Source organism: Cervus canadensis, chromosome 24 (assembly GCF_019320065.1).
Source record: "Cervus canadensis isolate Bull #8, Minnesota chromosome 24, ASM1932006v1, whole genome shotgun sequence".
Lineage (NCBI taxonomy): Eukaryota > Metazoa > Chordata > Mammalia > Artiodactyla > Cervidae > Cervus > Cervus canadensis.
In genome coordinates, this window is record NC_057409.1 from 11,000,694 (window position 1) to 11,021,333 (window position 20,640).

Genomic DNA, 20,640 nt, shown 5'->3' on the forward strand with positions numbered 1-20,640 from the left:
GAAAGAGTCCTTATCTTTTACAGATACATACAAATGTCTGGGATTTGCTTCAAAAAACTTTCAGGAGTGGGCAGATGTAGAGATGAAATCAGACTGGCCATGTGTTGATAATTGTTGAAGCTGGGTGATGGATGCTTACATGGGAGTTCATCATCATATTTTCTTTATTTGGAGGTATATTTGAAATTTCCTATAATAAAAAGCCTTTTAAATTACCAAGAGAGGCTAATAGGCTAACAGTTTTTTAAATCATTAATTAATTTTAATCATTCATTAATTTTTAATCATCTGATTTATGCAGTAGCTGATTTAAGTATATGGGAGGATGTTTGTAGATTATATGCAAATACTATGCCATTTTATAAGAGACTTACATATCTGTGGATTTTGGTATTTGCAGGGGTTTTCTGGAACCAGTCTCCCCACAATACTGAGGAAGGACAGCAATCTAATCCCAGTCTACTAAGTCATGTACCTTGCCTTAAAAACTTCTAGGGAAAAACTGTTAAACTATTAACCTGTCTTGGTAATTTAAAAAGCTTTTTATTATAGGAAATCTCAAATATACCTCCAAATAAAGAAAATATGATAATGAACTCCCATGTAAGCATCCATCACCCAGCTTCAGCAATTGTCAACACATGGCCAGTCTGATTTCATCTCTACATCCGCCTACTCCTGAATTTTTTTTGAAGCAAATCCCAGAGATTTGTATGTATCTGTAAAAGATAAGGACACTTTCTTATTAGTTTTAAAAACATAACCATAGTCTTCTGACATTTCTTTTTTTTTTAATAATTTTTATTTATGGACTGTGCTGGGTCTTTTTTGCTGTGCATGGACTTTCTCTAGTTGTGGTGATCAGAGGCTCCTCTCTAGTTGTGGTGTATGGGCTTCTCACTGCAGTGTCTTCTCTGGCTGGGCTCTAGGTTCTTGGGCTTCAGTAGTTGCAGCACATGGGCTCAGTTGCCCCATGGCATGTGGAATCCTCCTGGACTATGGATCAAACCCACGTCCCCTGCATTGGCAGGTAGATTCTTAACCACTAGGCCATGAGGGAAATCTGACATTTCTAAATATTGTTAAGCATAAAGGAGATATTCTAAGGTCTATTAAGGAAAGTTGATATAAATAATGTCTAACATATAGTCTATAGAGTGGCTTAAATTTTTATTGGCACCAACAGATTATGCATGCTTATTCAAACTCATTTGAGGATTTTATTTTGACACACACACACACACATACTTGTAGTCATTACATTTTGAGGTGTGGTAACATCAGGAAGGATTAGTGGGCAGGCTCTTCTGTCTTTCCTAAAGCACTCCAGTTGTCATTTGTCCTATCCACAGTGGAGACAGAAAAAACTTCTCTGCTACTTCGAGACTTAATTCTTTCGAAGATTTGGTTCCACTTAATTTTCTGTTTGTCTCTTTTATTTTCCAAATGATACTGTCTTATGTGGATACCTGGCATTGCTTGATTAGGTAGAGGCACCTTTGTCCAACATATATTGACTTCCCAATTCACTGTCTACTGTGAATTTTAATGCATGAGCTAGTGAATAAACATTTTGAGGTATTGCCTTTTTTTTTTTTTTTTGAGCTATTGCATTTTGAGGTGTTTGTCAGTTGTATTATTAAATTATTTTAACATTTTATTGCATTTTAGCCTCATTTTGTAAAAATGAGCAGGGTACAAAAGCAGTGATTCTAGTGATGAGTTATATAGGTCTCATAATTTTAATACACTTGAGACAAAGATGAAAATTATCAGGTGTCAGTGTTCAGCCTCATCACACTTCACCTGATGGGCTATAGTTCAAGTGTGAAGGAAATAAACAATCAAAGGGTATGCATAAATTGTTAGGAATAAATTGGTAAAGATTATATTCAAAAAATGTGAGAGTTGGACTATAAAGAAAGCTGAGCACCGAAGAATTGATGCTTTTGAACTGTAGTGTTGGAGAAGACTCTTGAAGAGTCCCTTGGACTGCAAGGAGATTCAACCAGTCCATCCTAAAGGAAATGAATCCAGAATATTCATTGGAAGGACTGATGCTGAAGCTAAAAGTCCAATTTGGCCACCTGATGCAAAGAACTGACTCATTTGGAAAGACTCTGATGCTGGGAAAGATTGAAGGCAGGAGGAGAAGGGGGCAACAGAGGATGAGATAGTTGAATGGCGTCACCAACTTGATGGATGTGAGTTTGGATAAGCTCTGGGAGTTGGTGATGGACAGGGAAGCCTGGCATGCTGCAGTCCATGGAGTCGCAAAGAGTTGGATGCGACTGAGTGACTGAACTAACTGGCTGGCTGGTATTCAAGAGGCAAGAAATAGAGATTTTATATAAGTATTGTTAGATTTCAATATGTAATTCCTTTTGCCCATCATTTTAATTTTTTTTACATATATGACATTTTATACTTTCCCAAATATTCACCATATATACATTTTCAGGGATGCATATGAAGCAAAAGTAGAGTATTGGGTAACGGTCTATTTATATGAATACATAAAACCTGACACATTGTATAAGATGATACTTTCATAATGATACTAAGTTAAAATATATCCACATTCAACTTTTTAAGAAAATAGAGATACTCAGGTACTAAGATATTAAGAAGATTTTTTATTCTGGGAGTTTTTCCAACAAAGATGACTTGTTCAGTGTATGCTTTCTTTTTAAAAACAAAAAAGATGGTTATTAACTTTTTCAAATAAAACCTTTAAACATACTTTGGAAATTCTCAGGAGGAATGAAAGTACTAAGATTCCATTACATTCTTGACTTTCCAATTCATTTTGGATTCATAAGAGTTTTTAATAATGAGATCATGGGCTGGTGATTTTAATACTACATAAATTTACTCAGTGTGCTGAGTGGAATAGTTCAATTTGAGGAATAGTGACCTTACTTTCCTTATGCTCATATCTCTCCCTAGTAGGAGGTTTAAAGTGTTAGGAATATGTATAAACTCAGATCAGTAGGGTACCCCTTAGTTTATGAAAAGGATTCCACATTCAATTAATCAGAATAGCTTTCCTTAACATTCAAGATAAAAAAAAAAACCCATATCAGTTTTCAGTGAATTAGAATACAATAATGTGGACTTAACTTTAAAACTCTTGTACATGTACACAAGAGTACTGTGTATACATATGTACTATATATTATACTATTTATATATATTTATATGCACACATTATACTATTAGTGAAGTTAACATCACAGTCATTGTAAATGCTAATAGTAACTGACTTGTACTTCACTGATCCATAATTACCACTTATTATTTGTAGCGTAATAATCTGTGTGCATGTTTTATACTTTAATTTAGACTGTAAGCTTCTGTGTTCTTGGGAAAAAAGGATTTAGTATATCATGTGTTCTCAAAGAATGTTTGTGAATTAATAAAGGAATAGCAACAATCATAATAAAATTTTGGGTTGATTATTAAAAAAAGCTCTAGTAAACCTAATTTTGCCTTACTTTGATGATTCAGAAGGCATATTGATAGCTTATAAATCCTTAACATTTTAAACATATTTTCTGATTTTTGACTATAGTTTTAGTAAGTATAGAGAATTAAGCTAAATCCATCACTGTTAGGAGTTGCTTTAGAAACATTTTCCCTGATAAAATCTTATTTGCCCATAAAAATATAGACTATGCCCCGACTTCCCAAGTGCAATTTACTGGTTGTTGAAATTATGTATAGACAAGAATCTATTATTTTAAAGGATTTTGTAAATATTGGTCAAGTTAGAATGAGCTTACTAAATTTACTTGAAGTAGAGGGTGTGGTTGTTTTTTTTTTTTTTTTTGTCTGTGCTGCACGGTGGGATCTTAGCTCTCCAGCTATGGATTGAACCTGGGCCACAGCAGTGAAACTCAGAATCCTAACCACTAGGCCTCTCAGGGACCTCTTAGATTATGCCCAAGGAGAGAAAGAAAGGTAAATAAGTAAATAGTATTAAGTATTATAGTTGTTGTGGCAAAAGCTTAAAGTACAGTTGGGTCACAGAGGAGGAATTGGGTGATTATACCGGAGGACTGAGATGGAAGGAAAAGCACCATACAGGCTGCTAATTAAAAAATAAAAGATGGGGAAAGATGTTCTGGGAAGAGGAAGAAGAGCAAGAACAGAAGGGATAAAAGAAGATGGCAGTTTGGTACAGTTGGGGCTTGGGTTGTCTGTTGGGGTTTGGTGAGAACTGAAACCAGAGGACCAGATCATGGAGGGACTTAAATATCATATTAAGTATTTGGGGCTTTATTTCAGCAGCAAGAAGGAGGTTCTTGCAGGGTTTTGTGGAGGGTGTTACCTGATCATTCTGGAAGGAATATAGAAGATCAGGTTGATGTGAGGAGACCGGTTCAGACTAAACATGATGCAGCCTCAGGTAAGGCAGTGGCAGTGGAAATAGACAGGGAGGGTGGCTGGTGTTAAGGAGGTGTATCTGGCAGGACTTGGTGACTGGCTGTGTGGGAGTTGAGGAGGATGAAAAGGGAGAGATTTAGTGTAATTTCCAAGCTTCTGTTTTAGGCTGCTGTGTGCTGAGTAGTGCATTAACAAGGATGGGAAATATAGGAAGAAGAGTAGTTTGGGAGGTGGGAGAGGAAAGAGAACTTGGTTATTTTAGACATAATTCATTCAATCAAGTCCTATGGGATATTCAAATGTATTTATTTATTTAGCAGTTAATTGTGTCCTGCTGTGGAATTCAGAAGGGAGGTCTGTGCTAAAGGTGTCATCATCAGGGAGGGAAATCACTGATGCAAAGGAGACTGTTAGGCAGTACTTTAGGATAGCTGGTGCAGTAAATAGCATGGTAGGCTTATTGTGGAAATTAAACAAAGGATGTCAGTGTTCATGTCAGGTTATCTGAGCCCATTTCTTAGGAGGCAGAAACATTTTGGAGAGAGAGTTTTCCTTAAGTGGTACCTCTCATTACTGCTAGTTACTTTGGGCATAATTGCTCTCTCTCTTTTTTAAAAAAACTAGGCTCTGCTCATGTCTGTAGTTTGATTATTATGCCTTAAAAAATGCTAAAGTGTAAAAATGGCTAAAGTGCCTAGATTCCAACAAAGGACATCAGCTTCTGTAGTCAGTAAGTTCTTCCTGGTTTGAATTGTCTAAAGGTATTACTTTTTAGTCATGTTTGGATAATTCTATAATATGTTTCAAGTGAAGCAATACTTTATATCATGAACTTTTAAAGTTAGGGAGGGATAAGTCTGGTGTAAAATACAGGTATTTTATAAGTAGCAGTGTAAGTAGAGTAGCAAGAGAAACTTTTCCTCTGGGATGAGGAAAGTTGTTGATTCATTTCCATGATAGTAGCTGCTAAGCAGTCTTGGGCAGCCTGGAATTTAGATACATTGGGGCTTAAGTCAGAACACTAACATCAAGTTGTAAAGTATATTATTTTATTCCTTTTGAGATAGATTAAAACAAATTTCTTAATCCTGTGCTGTGAATATTAATTTTGTCATGATTTATGTAGTTTATTGTGGACACTTTTACAACAGGATTTATGAAGCTGGACCTGAGAACAATACGGCAGTTGTGGCAGTAGAAACTCACACAATACACAAAATTGAAGAAGGGATTGGTAAGTCATTTTGTTGTTCTAGTACCTTTTTTTTTTTTAACCGCACTTTGAGGCATTCGAAGCCCTCTGCAGTGGAAGCGCAGAGTCGTAACCACTGGACCCCCAGGGAAGCCTTGTTCTAGTACTTTTAACCTTAGCCTCCTTGGTTGAGATTTCTTGCTTTTTGTACCTGATTTCCCCTCCCGTCCCCCCACACCTCACTACCCAATGTGCTCTACCAGTGCTGTAGCCATCAATTTGATGATAGTTCATTGAGAGACACTGCTAAGATGCTAGGGCTATCAGTTGATGTTTAACATTAGTTTGCTAGGGTTACTGAAAAGATTTCTCATCAGTAGAAATTGGTCAAAGTTATTGGAGTCTCAAGGTTGATCTCTGGCATTAGGGAAGTTGCTGATGAGGTGCTGATTGGAAGGCAGTCAGTGGAAAGAAACTGAAGAGGAACTCTGAAATTAGTCAAACTTGGAATTTGAATCCCACATTCTCACTGAGCTGTATGACCTTGGGAAAATCCCTTCACCTTTCTGAGTCCCATACAGGTACATAGGAAACCATGACTGCCTCACAGGATTGTTTTAAGAATTAAAAAAGATTGAACCTGTAAAAACACATGGCACAGTGTCTGGCACATAGTGGGAGCTTGGTAAGAGAGCTGTTATGCCAAATTTCTTCCAGAAGATTCCTAAACAATACAAATCAGTGTGAACTCTTAGCCCCTCAGAGAAACCAAGAGACTAGAGATGTTGAGTTAAACTTTAAAGAAGAGTGTTTGATAAATAACTGATATTTTTTCCATTTGCAAGATGCAAGCACTATAGAAGCAAATGAGGATATGGAAATTGCTTACCCCATAACTTGTGGGGAGAGCAAAGCCATTCTCCTTTGGAAGAAGTTTGTATGTCCAGGAATAAATGTAAAGTGTGTCAAGGTAATTGTCTTTTCTCCTTGCCGGGGTCTGTTTTGGGGCTCCTTATTTTCAAAGGGTATGGTTTTAGAACCTCTTCTTCCCCACCATTTCAGTGTTCTTAATTTTGTGGCGTCCCTTTGTGTCACAGTTTAAAAGAAAAAAAAGGACTTTGGAGTGATACTGACCTGGGTTCAAGTCCCACCAGAATACAAGTCTTTTGAGAGCTGAGAATTTGTCTTATTCACCGTTGTATCCCTAGCACCTAGACTAGTGCTCTGAATATTTATCAGTAAATATTTTGTTGAATGAATGAAGTCTATCACTAGTTAGGTGACCTTGGTCAAGTAATATTTCAGAGCTTCATATGTTAAAATACAAATAATTATACATACATACACACACAGTAAGATTGTTGGAAGGTGAAATAGTGTATGTAAAATGCCTTAGACTAGTGTGTAGTTTGGTAGAGTTTCTTCAAAATTATTACTGATAAAAATAATCTTCATGAGAGCACAATGTGGAAATAACTGCTTATTCTGTCTCCGCTGGTAACTGCAGCTGTACCCATAGATAGTAGTCACCATCAGTAGCATCATCCTGGAATCATATAAGGATTACAGAATTTTGAGGCTCTGCAGTGCTGTTGGTTTCTACCATGCTTTTTCTTTCTACCAGATCCTGAATCTTGTCATCAGGGCTGGATAGATAACTTCAGTTTATTTTAATAGCCTTTGCAACATCAAAACCATCTGCTTGATTCAGGACACAAATGAATTTTATATCCTAATCAGTATATTAATATCAGGACAGGGCCAGAGAAGGATCATCTCCTCTAGCACAATAGGGTGGGAAGATAGAGAATACAGGCCCTGATTAGAGACGTCATCTGGGTATTTTTTTGTTTGTAATGAATAGAGTTATGTCTGTCTTTCCCTCATGGCTTGCCTAAATTAATATTGGATTATTTTGGACTTTTCCTTTTACATTAGTTCAATGATCAGTTGATCAGCCCCAAGCATTTTGTTCATCTGGCTGGCAAATCCACCCTGAAGGACTGGAAGAGAGCTATTCGTCTGGGTGGAATCATGCTCAGGTGAGCTCTAATAGCAAATTCACACCTTTCAAGTGGCTGTGGGGTACTTAATCATGGTAGAATCCAGAGAATCCAGTCTTTTCTCTCCAACTTGAATTTTTATCCAGTATGAAGGATTGGCTTGAATGATCCATGTATTATTTGACCTTCATCAACTTGTTCTTAAAATCCCTGTGAGAGAAGGAAAATTGAATTAAATTGACTTCTTCCAGCATCTAGGGCAGTTTCTTGTGATGTCACAATGCTGGGTAAGATCTTCTCTGGGCAGAGAATCTCAGGAGTAGATGACAGTCTTGCTTGAGATCATTCAACATAGGTGGAGCTAAACCTGATGCTAAGAAAGAGTGGCTACCATGGAGATGTAGGCTGACAGACAAATTCTGGGATAATCTGGTAAAGTAGAAGGGTGCTGTTCATAAGAAACAGTTATGCACAATGAACGCAGTCCTTGCCATCATTGTGCCATAGAAATAAACTTTATTTTTTTTTAATGCAGATGGTTTTTTAAAAAATTATTTATTTATTTGTGGCTGTGTGCTGGGTTTTTGTTGCTGCCATAGGATTTTGCTAGTTGCAGTGAGTGGGGCCTACTCTCTAGTTTCGGTGCACAGGCTTCTCATTGCAGAGCATGGGCTCCATGGTGTGCAGTTTTTGGTAGTTGCAAGATGTGGGCTCACTAGCTGTGGTTCGTGGGCTCTAGAATGTAGACTCAGTAATTGTGTTGCATGCACTTATTTGCCCTGAAGCATGTGGGGTCTTCTGGGACCAGGGATTGAACCTGTGTCCCCTGCATTGCAAGGTGAATTCTTAACCACTGGACCTCCAGGGAAGTCCAGAAATTAACTTTAGAATGTATAATATCCTCACCACGTCTGTTTTTGCAGCAAGTTTATCATTATAATTTCATCCCCTACCCATAAAATTAACATTATTTTCTATCAGTAGCAGTCACCTATTGATGGAAAATTTTTAAATGTGGTCAAGAATTAAAAGTTCCCCATAGAACATGTATCAAGAGCCTTAAAAGCCTCTTACTCTTTGTCTTCAATTTTTTAAGGAATCTGTCTAAAGAAAAATCTATAGTACTTGTAGAGATTCAAGTATAATGGGGTTTATTGCAACATAATTCAGGATAGTGAAAATTACAGTCTGATTTAATACACAGTCAAGGTATATCTGAAGTAAATTATGGCTCATCTAAATATATATGGGTTTATACATTAAAATATTCCTAAAGACTTTTTACGTGGAAAATTGCTTATAATGTAATGTGAAAAAGAAAACAAAATGGACTATCAATTAATTTAGTTGTTTTACAAAACATATATGTAAGTAAATTTAGTGGAAGAACATATGCTGAAATGTTGACATTATCTTTGTGTTGGGGGATTTTTTTTTTAAGGAGCAATTGTTTTCTTTATAGTTTTCTATGTTTTCCAGAGGAAATGTTATTTTTTTTCTTCATGTATTATCTTTATAGTCAGAGGCATAATTTTGAAAAATTCATTCCAGATCATTTGTATGTGTTAATTAGTAGTTGAATGAAATTGGAGGTGAATACCTTTAACTATTGTTGTTGTTGTTCTTGGGTTGTTTTATTTGGTGAGAAAAACAAGCATATGCTAACTCTTCCCAAATATAAAAGACCCAGAGTGTCTAAAAAATCTTTAGCGAAAGCCAAGTAACATTATAACATAAGAGTTTACTATAATTAAAATATCCTATGGTTTTGCTCATAGCCTATAATAACAATGTCTTGTGAATCTAGTTATAAGGACATTCTATAGTGGGGGTTTAGTGTAATCAGCTTTGCTCTGTATTTATAGGAGAGTTATCTCTTTTTTTTTTTTTCAAAGGAAAGAAATGTGCTGAAGTTTTATGTCTCCAGAAGTGGCAACAGATCTTGCTGGTCTACAAGTACTAATACTTCAGAATCTAACCACAAAATTTGAATCCGCCTGTGCCTTTTCTCAGTTGTACTGGGATATGAGTTAGCCTTTTCCCCTTTGGGGTTTGGTTTCAATGAGATTTTATGGGGAAATTTAGCTAGTGTCACAATTATATGTCTAAAACTTAGTGATAATGGGAAATAAAAGAGAGTACTCATAATGAGTAGACTAGGGAGGGAAGAGGAGTACTTGTACACGTGGGCAGGACCATGAACATTTTATTGCCCCAATTAGAATTTTTGCGACCTAATGACTTTTAATACTATTAGGTTTCACTGCGGGACTCTGCAACTTTGTCTCTGTCCCCTGTAGATGAAGTACAGGCTGAACTGGTACTTCTTGTCTCTCTTTGCACAGGAAAATGATGGACTCCGGACAGATTGATTTTTACCAACATGACAAGGTTTGCTCCAATACCTGCAGAAGCACCAAATTTGATCTGCTAATCAGCAGTGCAAGAGCGCCAGTGCCAGGACAGCAGACAAGTGTGGTGCAGACACCCACTTCGGCCGATGGTAGGGGGTAGGAAACCACCTGAAAACCCATGGTGTTTTTCAGTAGTACTTCTCCCCTCATTCCCTTTTGTGTTTCTTAATTTTAATTCTCATGAGTGTTGATGTAAGATACGGTAATCTTGGGTAGGAGTCCACGCTTTAGAAAGAACTCTGTTTTCTCCTGAATGATTCCTAATTGCGCAGTCCTCCTTTCTTATTTCTGTATTGCAATGCATGGTAAACGTTAGAAAGGTGATTCATATAATGCTTATTTAACAGTATTACTTTGGTGCCAGTGCCACTTGGTATATCTTTGAAATTAGATTGTTTTGAAAATCCTTGGCAATTCTGATGGTCAGGGCAGGCAGGTGGATTTAGAATGGTGTATGGTTTTCAGCTTTTGAACTGAGATGTCTCAAAGACAGTGTGTCATTGACGGGGCTGGACTCTGGAGACTCTGCCGTAAGGGTCAAAGAGCTCTGTCTGGGAGGAATCCAGATACACAAGCTGAGACATCTTCACAAATGAGATAGGGTATGCACACACTTAACTTCAGTATTACTGAGTTTGGAATGAGGGCTCTCTAGGAAATTTATAGCCATGTGAGGTGATTATTAAGGACTTAGTTGAGCTGGAAACTTGGCGCAGCTAAAGTTCTTAGAATGTGTCTAAACTGCTTCCAGGAGGCTTAAAAATATGCCTGACAGAGACACAGAATGCAATGTAAGGAAGGTACTATGCTTTAAAAATGACTTCTCAAGGCTTCTTTTGCTCAACCCTAATATTCTGTTCCCAGCCTAACTGCTGGGTGAGTAGAAGCCAGATCTCACTGAGTTTCTTTCGGGAAAGTATAAAATATCTAGCAATGTGAATATTTGGTGGTGTGACACTTTGACTTGAGAAGTGAAAAATGCTGTGAAATTATCTACTTTCTTTTTATTTTGCTGAACCTTCTTTACTTGATCATCCGTATTGATATTTTGCTTGTTTACTGATATCCTTCAGAGTGGAGAGTCCACATTTTATATTTCTGTCTGGATCAGTTGATTTTTCTCAATTCTCTTTGTTTAAAACCTTAATATTAAATTGATAGCAATAGGTTTTTCCTCTATGAATCTGCTACTAGTGGATCTCTTATCTGATTTTTTTTTTTTTTTTGTCTCATTTATCTTGCTTTCTCTTACATCAGCTGATAAGTAAATTATAGCAACTTCACATGTTCTAGATGGTTAGTATCAAATACACTTGGAATAGGGCTCTTGACCAAGCGCCATATTTGTTTTTCAATTATTTCAAGTCCTCCTCATCCTCACTAAGTCTGGGTACAGCCTGGCAATCATGCCCACCTTCTGTCTCTTTCAAAAATATAACTGCTCAGATTGCTGTTTTGTGATTTTGTAAGTTATCTTTCACTTTCTATTCAGAGTAAGAAGAAAGCATTTTCTGCAAGGCAGGTTTGCTTTAGGAAAGCCAGTATTCATTCTGGCTTACCTAGGATTCTAGTTTTTAATATAGGGATCTTCAGGCAAAAGTCCATAAGTTAAATAACAGGATCTCTTTGACTGTCTGAGAAAGAGGATAGCTGTGACTTTTTCATAAAATTCACTGGCCTTCCCTTTAATGCACTGCTTTTAGGTAGCATCACACAGATTGCCATCTCAGAAGAGAGCATGGAAGAGGCAGGGCTGGAATGGAACTCAGCTCTCACTGCTGCTGTCACCATGGCCACAGAGGAGGGCGTGAAGAAAGACTCAGAGGAAATTTCAGGTACTATCTATGGCGCCCAGATTTCTTGCAAGGTTTTGTAGTTCTAATCACCATTATGATTATGGACACAGAAGGGCTCTTCATTACTTGTGCTGGTTTTTCTTATGCATATTAATACTAATTATAGCTGCAAACATCTTATTTGAATCCATGTAACAACCTTGCAACGTTAGATTCTATGAAGAATTTGAGATTCAGAAATGTTTAGTACGTTGCCCAAGACCAGTCACATAGCTGCTTTCAGAGCTAGACTCAGCTGTTTAACTCTGGGGTCCATCTTCTCATGCTGCCACAATGATTCCACCTTTGGCACATTCGTCAGGTAAACCAAACTGCCAGATTTTAGAAGAAAAAATTAGCTAGCAGGTGGTGTAGATGATGATTAATGGTGATTCACTCAAAGGGGACAGGAGAAGCTTTATATCGTCGTTCATTAATTCATTTAACAAATGTTTATTGCTGCCTGTTTTTAGCTGGCACTGTTGCTCGATCTAGATAGAAAGATGAAAAGACATAGCCTCTGCCCTCAGGGAGCTTATACCCCCACCTATTCAACTATTTTATTTTGGTGTTTTAAGTACAGGATTAGAGGGCGTATATCTTTAATTTATATATTTATTTAACTTTTAAAATATTATATATTGAAAGTGAAAAGTGCAAGTGTTAGTCACTCAATCTCATCTGACTCTCTGCAACCCCATGGACTGTAGCCCGCCAGGCTCCTCTCTCGTAAAATTCTCCAGGCAAGAATACTGGAGTGGGTTGCTATTTCCTACTCCAGGGAATCTTCCCAACCTAGGAGATGGGAATGGCTACCCACTCCAGTATTATTATCTTTTAAATTATTTAAATAAATGTTTTAGTATTTAATTAATATTTAATTAAATACTTTTATTGAAGGAAGATACCCATTCCCCGTAGCCAGAGGCATGACCCAGTGAGGTAATTATCACAGTTACCTGGAGTCCAAATAATTATGTACCAACTCAAGGAGGCAGCTGGTGTTCCAAAAGCTTCTTTTCTTCTTCCAGAAATGCTCGAATAAGAAATCATTGGAATCCTCTGGTGGCCTAGTGGTTAGTATTCTGGACTTTCACTGCGAGGGCCTGGGTTCAATTCCTGGTCAGGGAACTGATTCCACAAAGGCACATAGCATGGAAAAAAATTTTTTTTGAACTTAACATTGTAGAGCTGTACCTAAGCACATGTAGCATCCCTTATTTCTGTGCTCAGTTGTGTCCAACTCTTTGTGACCCCATGAACTATAACCCACCAGACTCCTCTGTCCATGGAGTTTTCCAGGCAAGAATACTGGAGTGGGTTGCCACTTCCTCCTCCAGGGGATCTTCCAGACCCAGGGATCAAACCCACGTCTCCTGCATTGCAGGCAGATTCTTTACCACTGAGCCACCTGGGAAGCCTAAGTATATGTAGCATCCCTTATTTACCTTCTGTCTTATCCTTTTTTGCCAGAGGACACTTTGATGTTCTGGAAAGGAATAGCTGATGTAGGACTGATGGAAGAGGTTGTCTGCAACATACAGAAGGAAATAGAGGAGCTACTTAGGGGAGTTCAGCAGCGGCTCATCCAGGCTCCCTTCCAGGTCACAGGTAAACACACTAATCCTAACAATAGTGGTTATTTATTAAACAGTAACAATTGTAGGCAGACCTTGTTAGCCTTATGAAACACTGAGGTATGAGTATTATTATCCTCATTTTACAGTTTAGGAAATTAAGGGTTATAAAACATTAAGTTACTAAACAAAGTTCATAACTGGTTTTTTTTTTAGCTGTAAAAAATTGTTTTTTTTAATTGAGATGTAGTTGATTTATAATATTGTGTTAGTTTTAGGTGTACAGCAAAATGATTCAGTTTTGTGTGTGTGTGTGTATTTATATATATTTAGATTATTTTCCATTATAAGTTATTGGAAGATACTGAATATAGTTCCCTGTGCTATACAGTAGATCATTATCGATTATGTATTTTATATGTAGTAGTGTGTATCTGTTAATCCCATACTCTTACTTTATCCCTCCCCCATTTTCCATGGGGGAAATGGTAACCGTAAACATGTTTTCTATGTCTATGAGTTTGTTTCTGTCTTGTAAATAAACTCATTTGTATTATTTTGTTAGGCTCTACATATAAGTAATATTATATAATATTTGTCTTTGACGAACTTCACTTAGTATGATATTCTCTAGGTTCATCCATTTTGCTGCAAATGGCAATATTTACTTCTTTTCTTATGACTAAGTTATAGTTCATTGGATATATATACCACATCTTCTCTATCCATTCATCTGCCAATGGACACTTAGTTTGCTTCCATGTCTTGATTACTATAAATCGTAAATTGCTGCCATAAACATTGGAGTGCATATATCTTTTCAAACTGGAGTTTTCATCTTTTCCGGATATATGCCCAGGAGTGGGATTGCTGGATCATATGTGGTAGTTCTGTTTTTAGCATGCCTTGGTTTTAAACTCAGGTTTGTCATTGCTGTTTCCACAGGTAATTTTTACCTTTGTAAATGGTGTCAGAAAGCAGTTTCTCTCTCTCTCTCTCAATATAGATATAAATAGATATATAGAGTCTGAAAATTGAAGAAATCTGCCTGTTTTAGACAGTTCTCATATTCTGTTAGTTTAAGGCTCCCAGATCTATTGTGTGCACTTTTAAGTGTTTCTGCATACTTACAGGGTACTTGCTGTCATGCACAATGTAAAAGAATGTTTTAATCATCTGATACAAAAGGGCTCATTATGAGGTCTCATGAGCTTGTACATTTAGTAAGTCCTTACTTAGGTTTGTTAGGTGTGTATTGTTACCTTCTTATGACTCATACATTATGTGTAAGGAAGTAAGGAAGTGTTAGTTGCTCAGTTGTGTCCAACTCTTTATGACCCCGTGGACTGTAGCCCTCCAGGCTTCTCTATCCATGGAATTCTCCAGGCAAGAATACTGGAATGGGTTGCTATTCCCTTCTCCAGGGGAATCTTCCTAACCCAGGGATCAAACCAGGGTTTCCTGCATTGCAGTCAGATTCTTTATCATTTAAGCTGCCAGGGAAGCCCCTGGTATTTACATTATGTAAGTACACTTAAACTTTACAGCAGAATCTTTTTTTTTATGATTGGAGGTTTTTTGTTTGTTTGTTTGTTTTTTAAGGCAGCTAATATAAAAAATGGGTGATTCTTTTAGACAGGGTGGTCAAAGAAGCCCCCTCTAAGCAGGTGGCATTTGAGTAGAAATCTGAATTGAAGGAGCTAGCCATGTGACAGGTTGGGAGAAGGAATACTCCAGGCAGAGGGGACAAAGATCTTGAAGTGACAATGAACCTAGTGGGTTCAAAGAATTAGAGGAGTGCTGACATGGCTCCAGTGGACTAAGTTAATGGAAAGAGTGATAGGTGATGAAGTTGGACAGAAGCAGAGGACAGAGCTTATTTTAGATAAGCTTTGGTCAGATAAAACCCAAAGATAAAACTTTGGGTTTTTTTTTTTTTTTTTCCATTTATTTTTATTAGTTGGAGGCTAAAAACTTTGGGTTTTATTTTAAGGTGATGTTAAGCCATCATAGTGATTTTGAGCAGGAAAGTAAAATGAGCAGGTTTATTTTATTTGTAAAAGATCACTGTGGTTGCTGTGGGGAGAATAGATTATATGGGGCAAGAGTAGAAACAAGAAGACCAGTTGGAGGACTTCCCAGGTGGTCCAGTGACTAAGACTGTGATCTCCTAATGCAGGGGGCCCAGGTTTGATCCTTGGTCAGGAAACTAGATCCCATATGCTGCAACTAAGAGTTTGAATGCTGCAACTGAAGATCCTGCATACTGCAACTGAGACCCAGCGCAGCCAAATAAATAGTTCAAAAAAGAAGACTAGTTGGAAGACTCTTGAAGGAGTTAGTTCAGGCAAGAGATGGTGGTAGTGTATTAAGTGCACAGTGGTAGACTTGGGAAGAAATGGTCATACTGGGGATGTGTTTTGAACGTGGAACTGACAGGTCTTGCTGATGGATTAGATGTCGGGCGAAAAAGAAATCCGGGATGACTCATATATTTTTGATCTGAACTGTGAGTGGTGGCAAAATTTCTTGAGATGAAGACTGCTGTGGTAAGAAATCAAAATTGACTTTTGACTTTTAAATTGAGATGCTTATGAGGCCTTCGAACGGAGATGTCACTTGACTAAACAGAAGTATGAATCTGTAATGTAGGAAAGAGGTCTGGGCTGGAGATCTACATGTGGGAGTTCTTAGCATGTCTGTGATACTTAAAACTATGAAACCGGACACAATATGCCAGCAAATTTGGAAAACTCAGCAGTGGCCACAGGACTGGAAAAGGTCAGTTTTCATTCTAATCCCAAAGAAAGGCAATGCCAAAGAATGTTCAAACTACCTCACAGTTGCACTCATCTCACACGCTAGCAAAGTAATGCTCATAATTCTCCAAGCTAGGCTTCAACAGTATGTGAACTGAGAACTTCCAGAAACTCAAGCTGTATTTAGAACCAGAGATCAAACTGCCAACACCCGTTGGATCATAGAAGAAGCAAGAGAATTCCAGAAAAATATATACTTCTGCTTCATTGACTATGCTAAAGCCTTTGACTGTGTGGATCACAACAAACTGTTGAAAATTCTTCAAGAGATGGAAATACCAGATCACCTTACCTGCCTCCTGAAAAACCTGTATACAGGTCAAAAAACAACAGTTAGAATTGGACATGGAACAACAGACAGGTTCCAAATCAGGAAAGGAGTACATCAAGACTGTATGTTGTCACCCTGCTTATTCAGCTTACATGCAGAATACATCATGCAAAATGCCGGCCTGATGAAGCATAAGCTGGAATCAAGATTGCCGGGAGAAATATCAACAACCGCAGATATGCAGATGACACCACCCTTATGGCAGAAAGTGAAGAGGAACTAAAGAGCCTCTTAATGAAAATGAAAGAGGTGAGTGAAAAAGCTGGCTTAAAACTCAATATTCAAAATACTAAGCTCATAGCATCCCTTTCCATCACTTCATGGCAAATAGATGGGGAAACAATGGAAGCAGTGACAGATTTTCTTTTCTTGGGCTCCAAAATCACTGCAGATGCTGACTGCAGCCATGAAATTAAAAGACACTTGCTCCTTGGAAGAAAAGCTATGACCAACCTAAACAGCATATTAAAAAGCAGAGACATTACTTTGCCAGCAGAGGTCTATCTAGTCAAAGCTGTGGTTTTTCCAGTAGTCATGTATGGATGTAAGAGTTGGACCATAAAGAAAGCTGAGTGTCAAAAAATTGATGCTTTTGCTCTATGGTGCTGGAGAAGACTCTTAAGAGTGCCTTGGACTGCAAGGAGATCAAACCAGTCCATCCTAAAGGAAATGAGTCCTGAATATTCATTGGAAGGACTGATGCTGAAGCTCCAATACTTTGGCCACCTGATGTGAAGAACTGACTCACTGGAAAAGACCCTGATGTTGGGAAAGATTGAAGACAGGAGGAGAAGGGGACGACAGAGGATGAGCTGGTTGGATGGCATCACAGACTCAATGGATATGAGTCCGAGCAAGCTCTGGGAGTTCGTGATGGACAGGGAAGCCTGGTGTGCTGCGGTCCATGAGGTTGCAAAGAGTCAGACACAACTGAACGACTGAATTGAACTAAACTGATGAAACTGGATGAGATGACTGTGGAAGAGAGCTGTAGGTAGAGAAGTGGTCTGAGTTAATAACAGCTCAGTTAGTAACAGCTCTTTCAAGAAGCATTGTTTAAAGGGGAATAGAGATAATACTATTAATAATAATAAATGCCCATGTTTGGCATTTAGCATATATTTCTAATCTTCATATCTATCTTGCAGAGTAAGTATTATTAGTCCCATTTGTTACAGATGAAAAAAACTGAGGAGTGAAATGACTTACCCAAGGTCACACAGATAGGAAACATCAAAACCAAGATTCAAATTTAGCTCTGTCTAGTAGATCACCACGTTTTCTTTTTCTTTCTTTTTTTTGCCATATCACACAGCATGTGGGATCTTAGTTCCCCGGCCAGGGATCAAACCTGTGCCCTCTGCATTGGAAGGCAGAGTCTTAACCACTGGACTGCCAGGAAAGTCCAGAATGACCACATTTTCCTAAATCAAGTCAGAACCTATAACCAGATGCAAGATTTTTTTTCCTTATTTTTGTATTTATTTATATGGAGAGATGTATAAAGATATAACAAGTACATAAAAATTAGTTACACATGTGATAAATCTTTTTTACTTAATATTTGTTTATTTTTATTGATTTCTTTGGCTGCACCAGGGCTTAGTTGAGGCATGTGGGGCAAGGATCAAACCCAGGCCCCCCTGCAATGGGAGTGCAGAGTTCCCAGCCACAGGACCACCAGGGATGCCCCGTGATAAATCTTTGTTAAATTTTTTTGAAAATGCAATTAGTATTCTAATTTCTGAATTGTTTGATATTTATAAGCAGCATAGTAGGGAGTTTGTGGAACATTTCTGTTTTAACTGGACAGACATATTTTGTTTTAAATAGATGCTGCTGTTCTTAATAATGTAGCACATACATTTGGCCTAATGGACACAGTCAAGAAGGTTTTGGACAATAGGAAGAACCAAGTAGAACAGGGAGAAGAGCAGTTTCTCTATACTCTCACAGGTATGTATAGCTTCTCTCTTTTCTTTGGTGATAGACTAACATCCTTGAGTCTTGCCATTTCTTTGTTATCTTCTGTTGGGACTGGACTGGCTTCTTCCTTCCTCCCTTCCTTCCATTCTTCTTTTCCTCCCTTCCTCCTTTCCTCCTGCTCTTTCTGTTTTCTTCCTTCTCTGTCTCTCTTTGTTTCAATTCACATTGTATCAGATTTGGCTTTTCCTCTGTACACAGTCCCCCGTGAGGTGGAGTCACGTCAAGCAGAGGAAGCACAAAAAGAAAGAAAGGAAAACTAGCAATATGATCCTCTTTTTATATCTTTGAAGGATTAAGATGTCTGCTCGATTGCTCATTAGCCCAGTAATATAAGTGGCAGAAGAATAAAGCTGACCTTTGTCTTTTTTACATTATTAATACTGAGTTGGTTGATAGATACACATTTTGCACTTCCCTTATTTCTGGTAATCAGAAATTATGAGCATATGTATAACTTAACCCTTTTTAATAAGTGTTGGGTTGGTCAAAAAGTTCATTTGGGTTTTTCTGTATGAGCTTATGGAAAAACCTGAACAAATTTTTTGGCCAACCCAATGCTTTGTGCTGGTCTCCAAGCTAGATTTTAGAAATATAATGTTGAATAAGGTAATCTCAGTCTCTTGAGGGCTTTCAAGGAACTCAGTGGAAAGCAGACTTAGAAATACGTCCAAACAGTAGTTCTCTAACAGAAGCATATGAAAGGTATGGTGGTAGAACAAGGGGAATTATCATTTATATCCAGAGAAAAATCTTGAGAAGCTTTCAGAGGAAGTAAGGTACAAAGCAAGTTAGAGGTATAGATTATCAACCTTAGATGATGTAGAATATAGTCAGTTGGGAAGACAAAAGGCAAGAAAGATCATTTGGTAAGAGAAGAACAATTTAGGTTGTTTTAAACTTATTTTTATGCCCAGTTTATATTTTAAATTCAGTTTGCCAAGTATTCTCAGAGATCCCCTTTTTCATGTCATCTTCCTAGGAATATTATAGGCTGTTATCCTCATTTTACAGATAGCCCAGTAAAGGCACAGAGAGAATAAATGATTTGCTGGGATCACATCACTTCTTGACAGTGAAGCCCAGGGTAGACCTGTCTTCTTTCAGACTGGTAGAACAGTCTGAAAAATGGTTTTTGTTAGAAATGTAGGCTTCTTGTTTCTTGCCCATATATTTTAGTTATAACCACAGTATACATAAAGTTGTGTCTTCTGCTTTTTTCACTATGATATACTAATATTTTTTCAAGTTGCTACATAGTATTTTACCTAGACATTTTTCTAGGGATGAATTTAAATTTTCAAAAGTTTCTTCGAAGGCTTATTTATTGCAGTGAACTTGTATGAATATAACATTTCTTCTTATGTCCTTTTAAACTACTTCATGGAAGTTCCCTGGTGGCCTAGTGGTTAGGACTCTAGGCTTTCAATGCTGTGACCCAGGTTCAATCCCTGGTTGGGGAACTGAGATCCTGTAAGCCGTGAGGCCCCCCAAAAATAAAGAAATAAACTACTTCACAGGACTAAGCTTGAGGCTAAATGGTACTGATATTTGTTTATGGAGTTTTGTGACCTATTGTCAAATTTCCGAGTAGATTATACCAATTTAGGTCACAAGTTTGAGCTGCCAACTTTGGGTGTTGTTTTTAATAATACACTCTGATTTAACTTTTTTAAAACTATAGGTTTAATTGATATCTTGTTTAGGTTCATGTTTCTTTGATTACCACCAAAGATGGGAAAAAAATGTAATATCTTATAACCTCAAAAAGGCAGCATTGTAAAATTTTTGACTATGTTCTTTATCCCTACAACTTAGGGACTTAGCATGCATGCACATACACAGTCTTATTCCAAGCAAGGAATTGACTTACTTTTCGTGTTGCACAGGAACAATAGTGCTCTTCAGGTGTAACTGGTTATTTATTGGATGTTTATGAGGTGCTAAGCAGCAGAGAAGTTCTGGTGTAGAACCAGACTCACCAGTAGTCATCAAGATTGGATTAGACCCTTGGGAGAGGGATAGTGATAGGTGTATTGGGGTGGGAAAGCCACCAAATTGACTATCAGAAGACTTTGTTTTGGCCCAAGCTCTGTG

At 37.6% G+C, this 20,640-nt stretch overlaps 1 protein-coding gene across 5 annotated transcripts in view; it reads left to right on the plus strand.

The window, feature by feature from the left end:
* The window catches only part of GMEB1 (glucocorticoid modulatory element binding protein 1), a 37,158-nt gene that overhangs the window by 8,634 nt on the left and 7,884 nt on the right, over positions 1–20,640 (plus strand). For all 5 annotated transcript variants that reach the window (XM_043445140.1, XM_043445141.1, XM_043445144.1 and 2 more), the window contains exons 3-9: positions 5,541–5,623; positions 6,427–6,551; positions 7,520–7,623; positions 9,930–10,087; positions 11,702–11,833; positions 13,307–13,444; positions 18,394–18,516. In XM_043445140.1, coding sequence (XP_043301075.1) covers positions 5,541–5,623; positions 6,427–6,551; positions 7,520–7,623; positions 9,930–10,087; positions 11,702–11,833; positions 13,307–13,444; positions 18,394–18,516 — 863 coding nt within the window. The remainder of the gene's footprint in view (positions 1–5,540; positions 5,624–6,426; positions 6,552–7,519; positions 7,624–9,929; positions 10,088–11,701; positions 11,834–13,306; positions 13,445–18,393; positions 18,517–20,640) is intronic.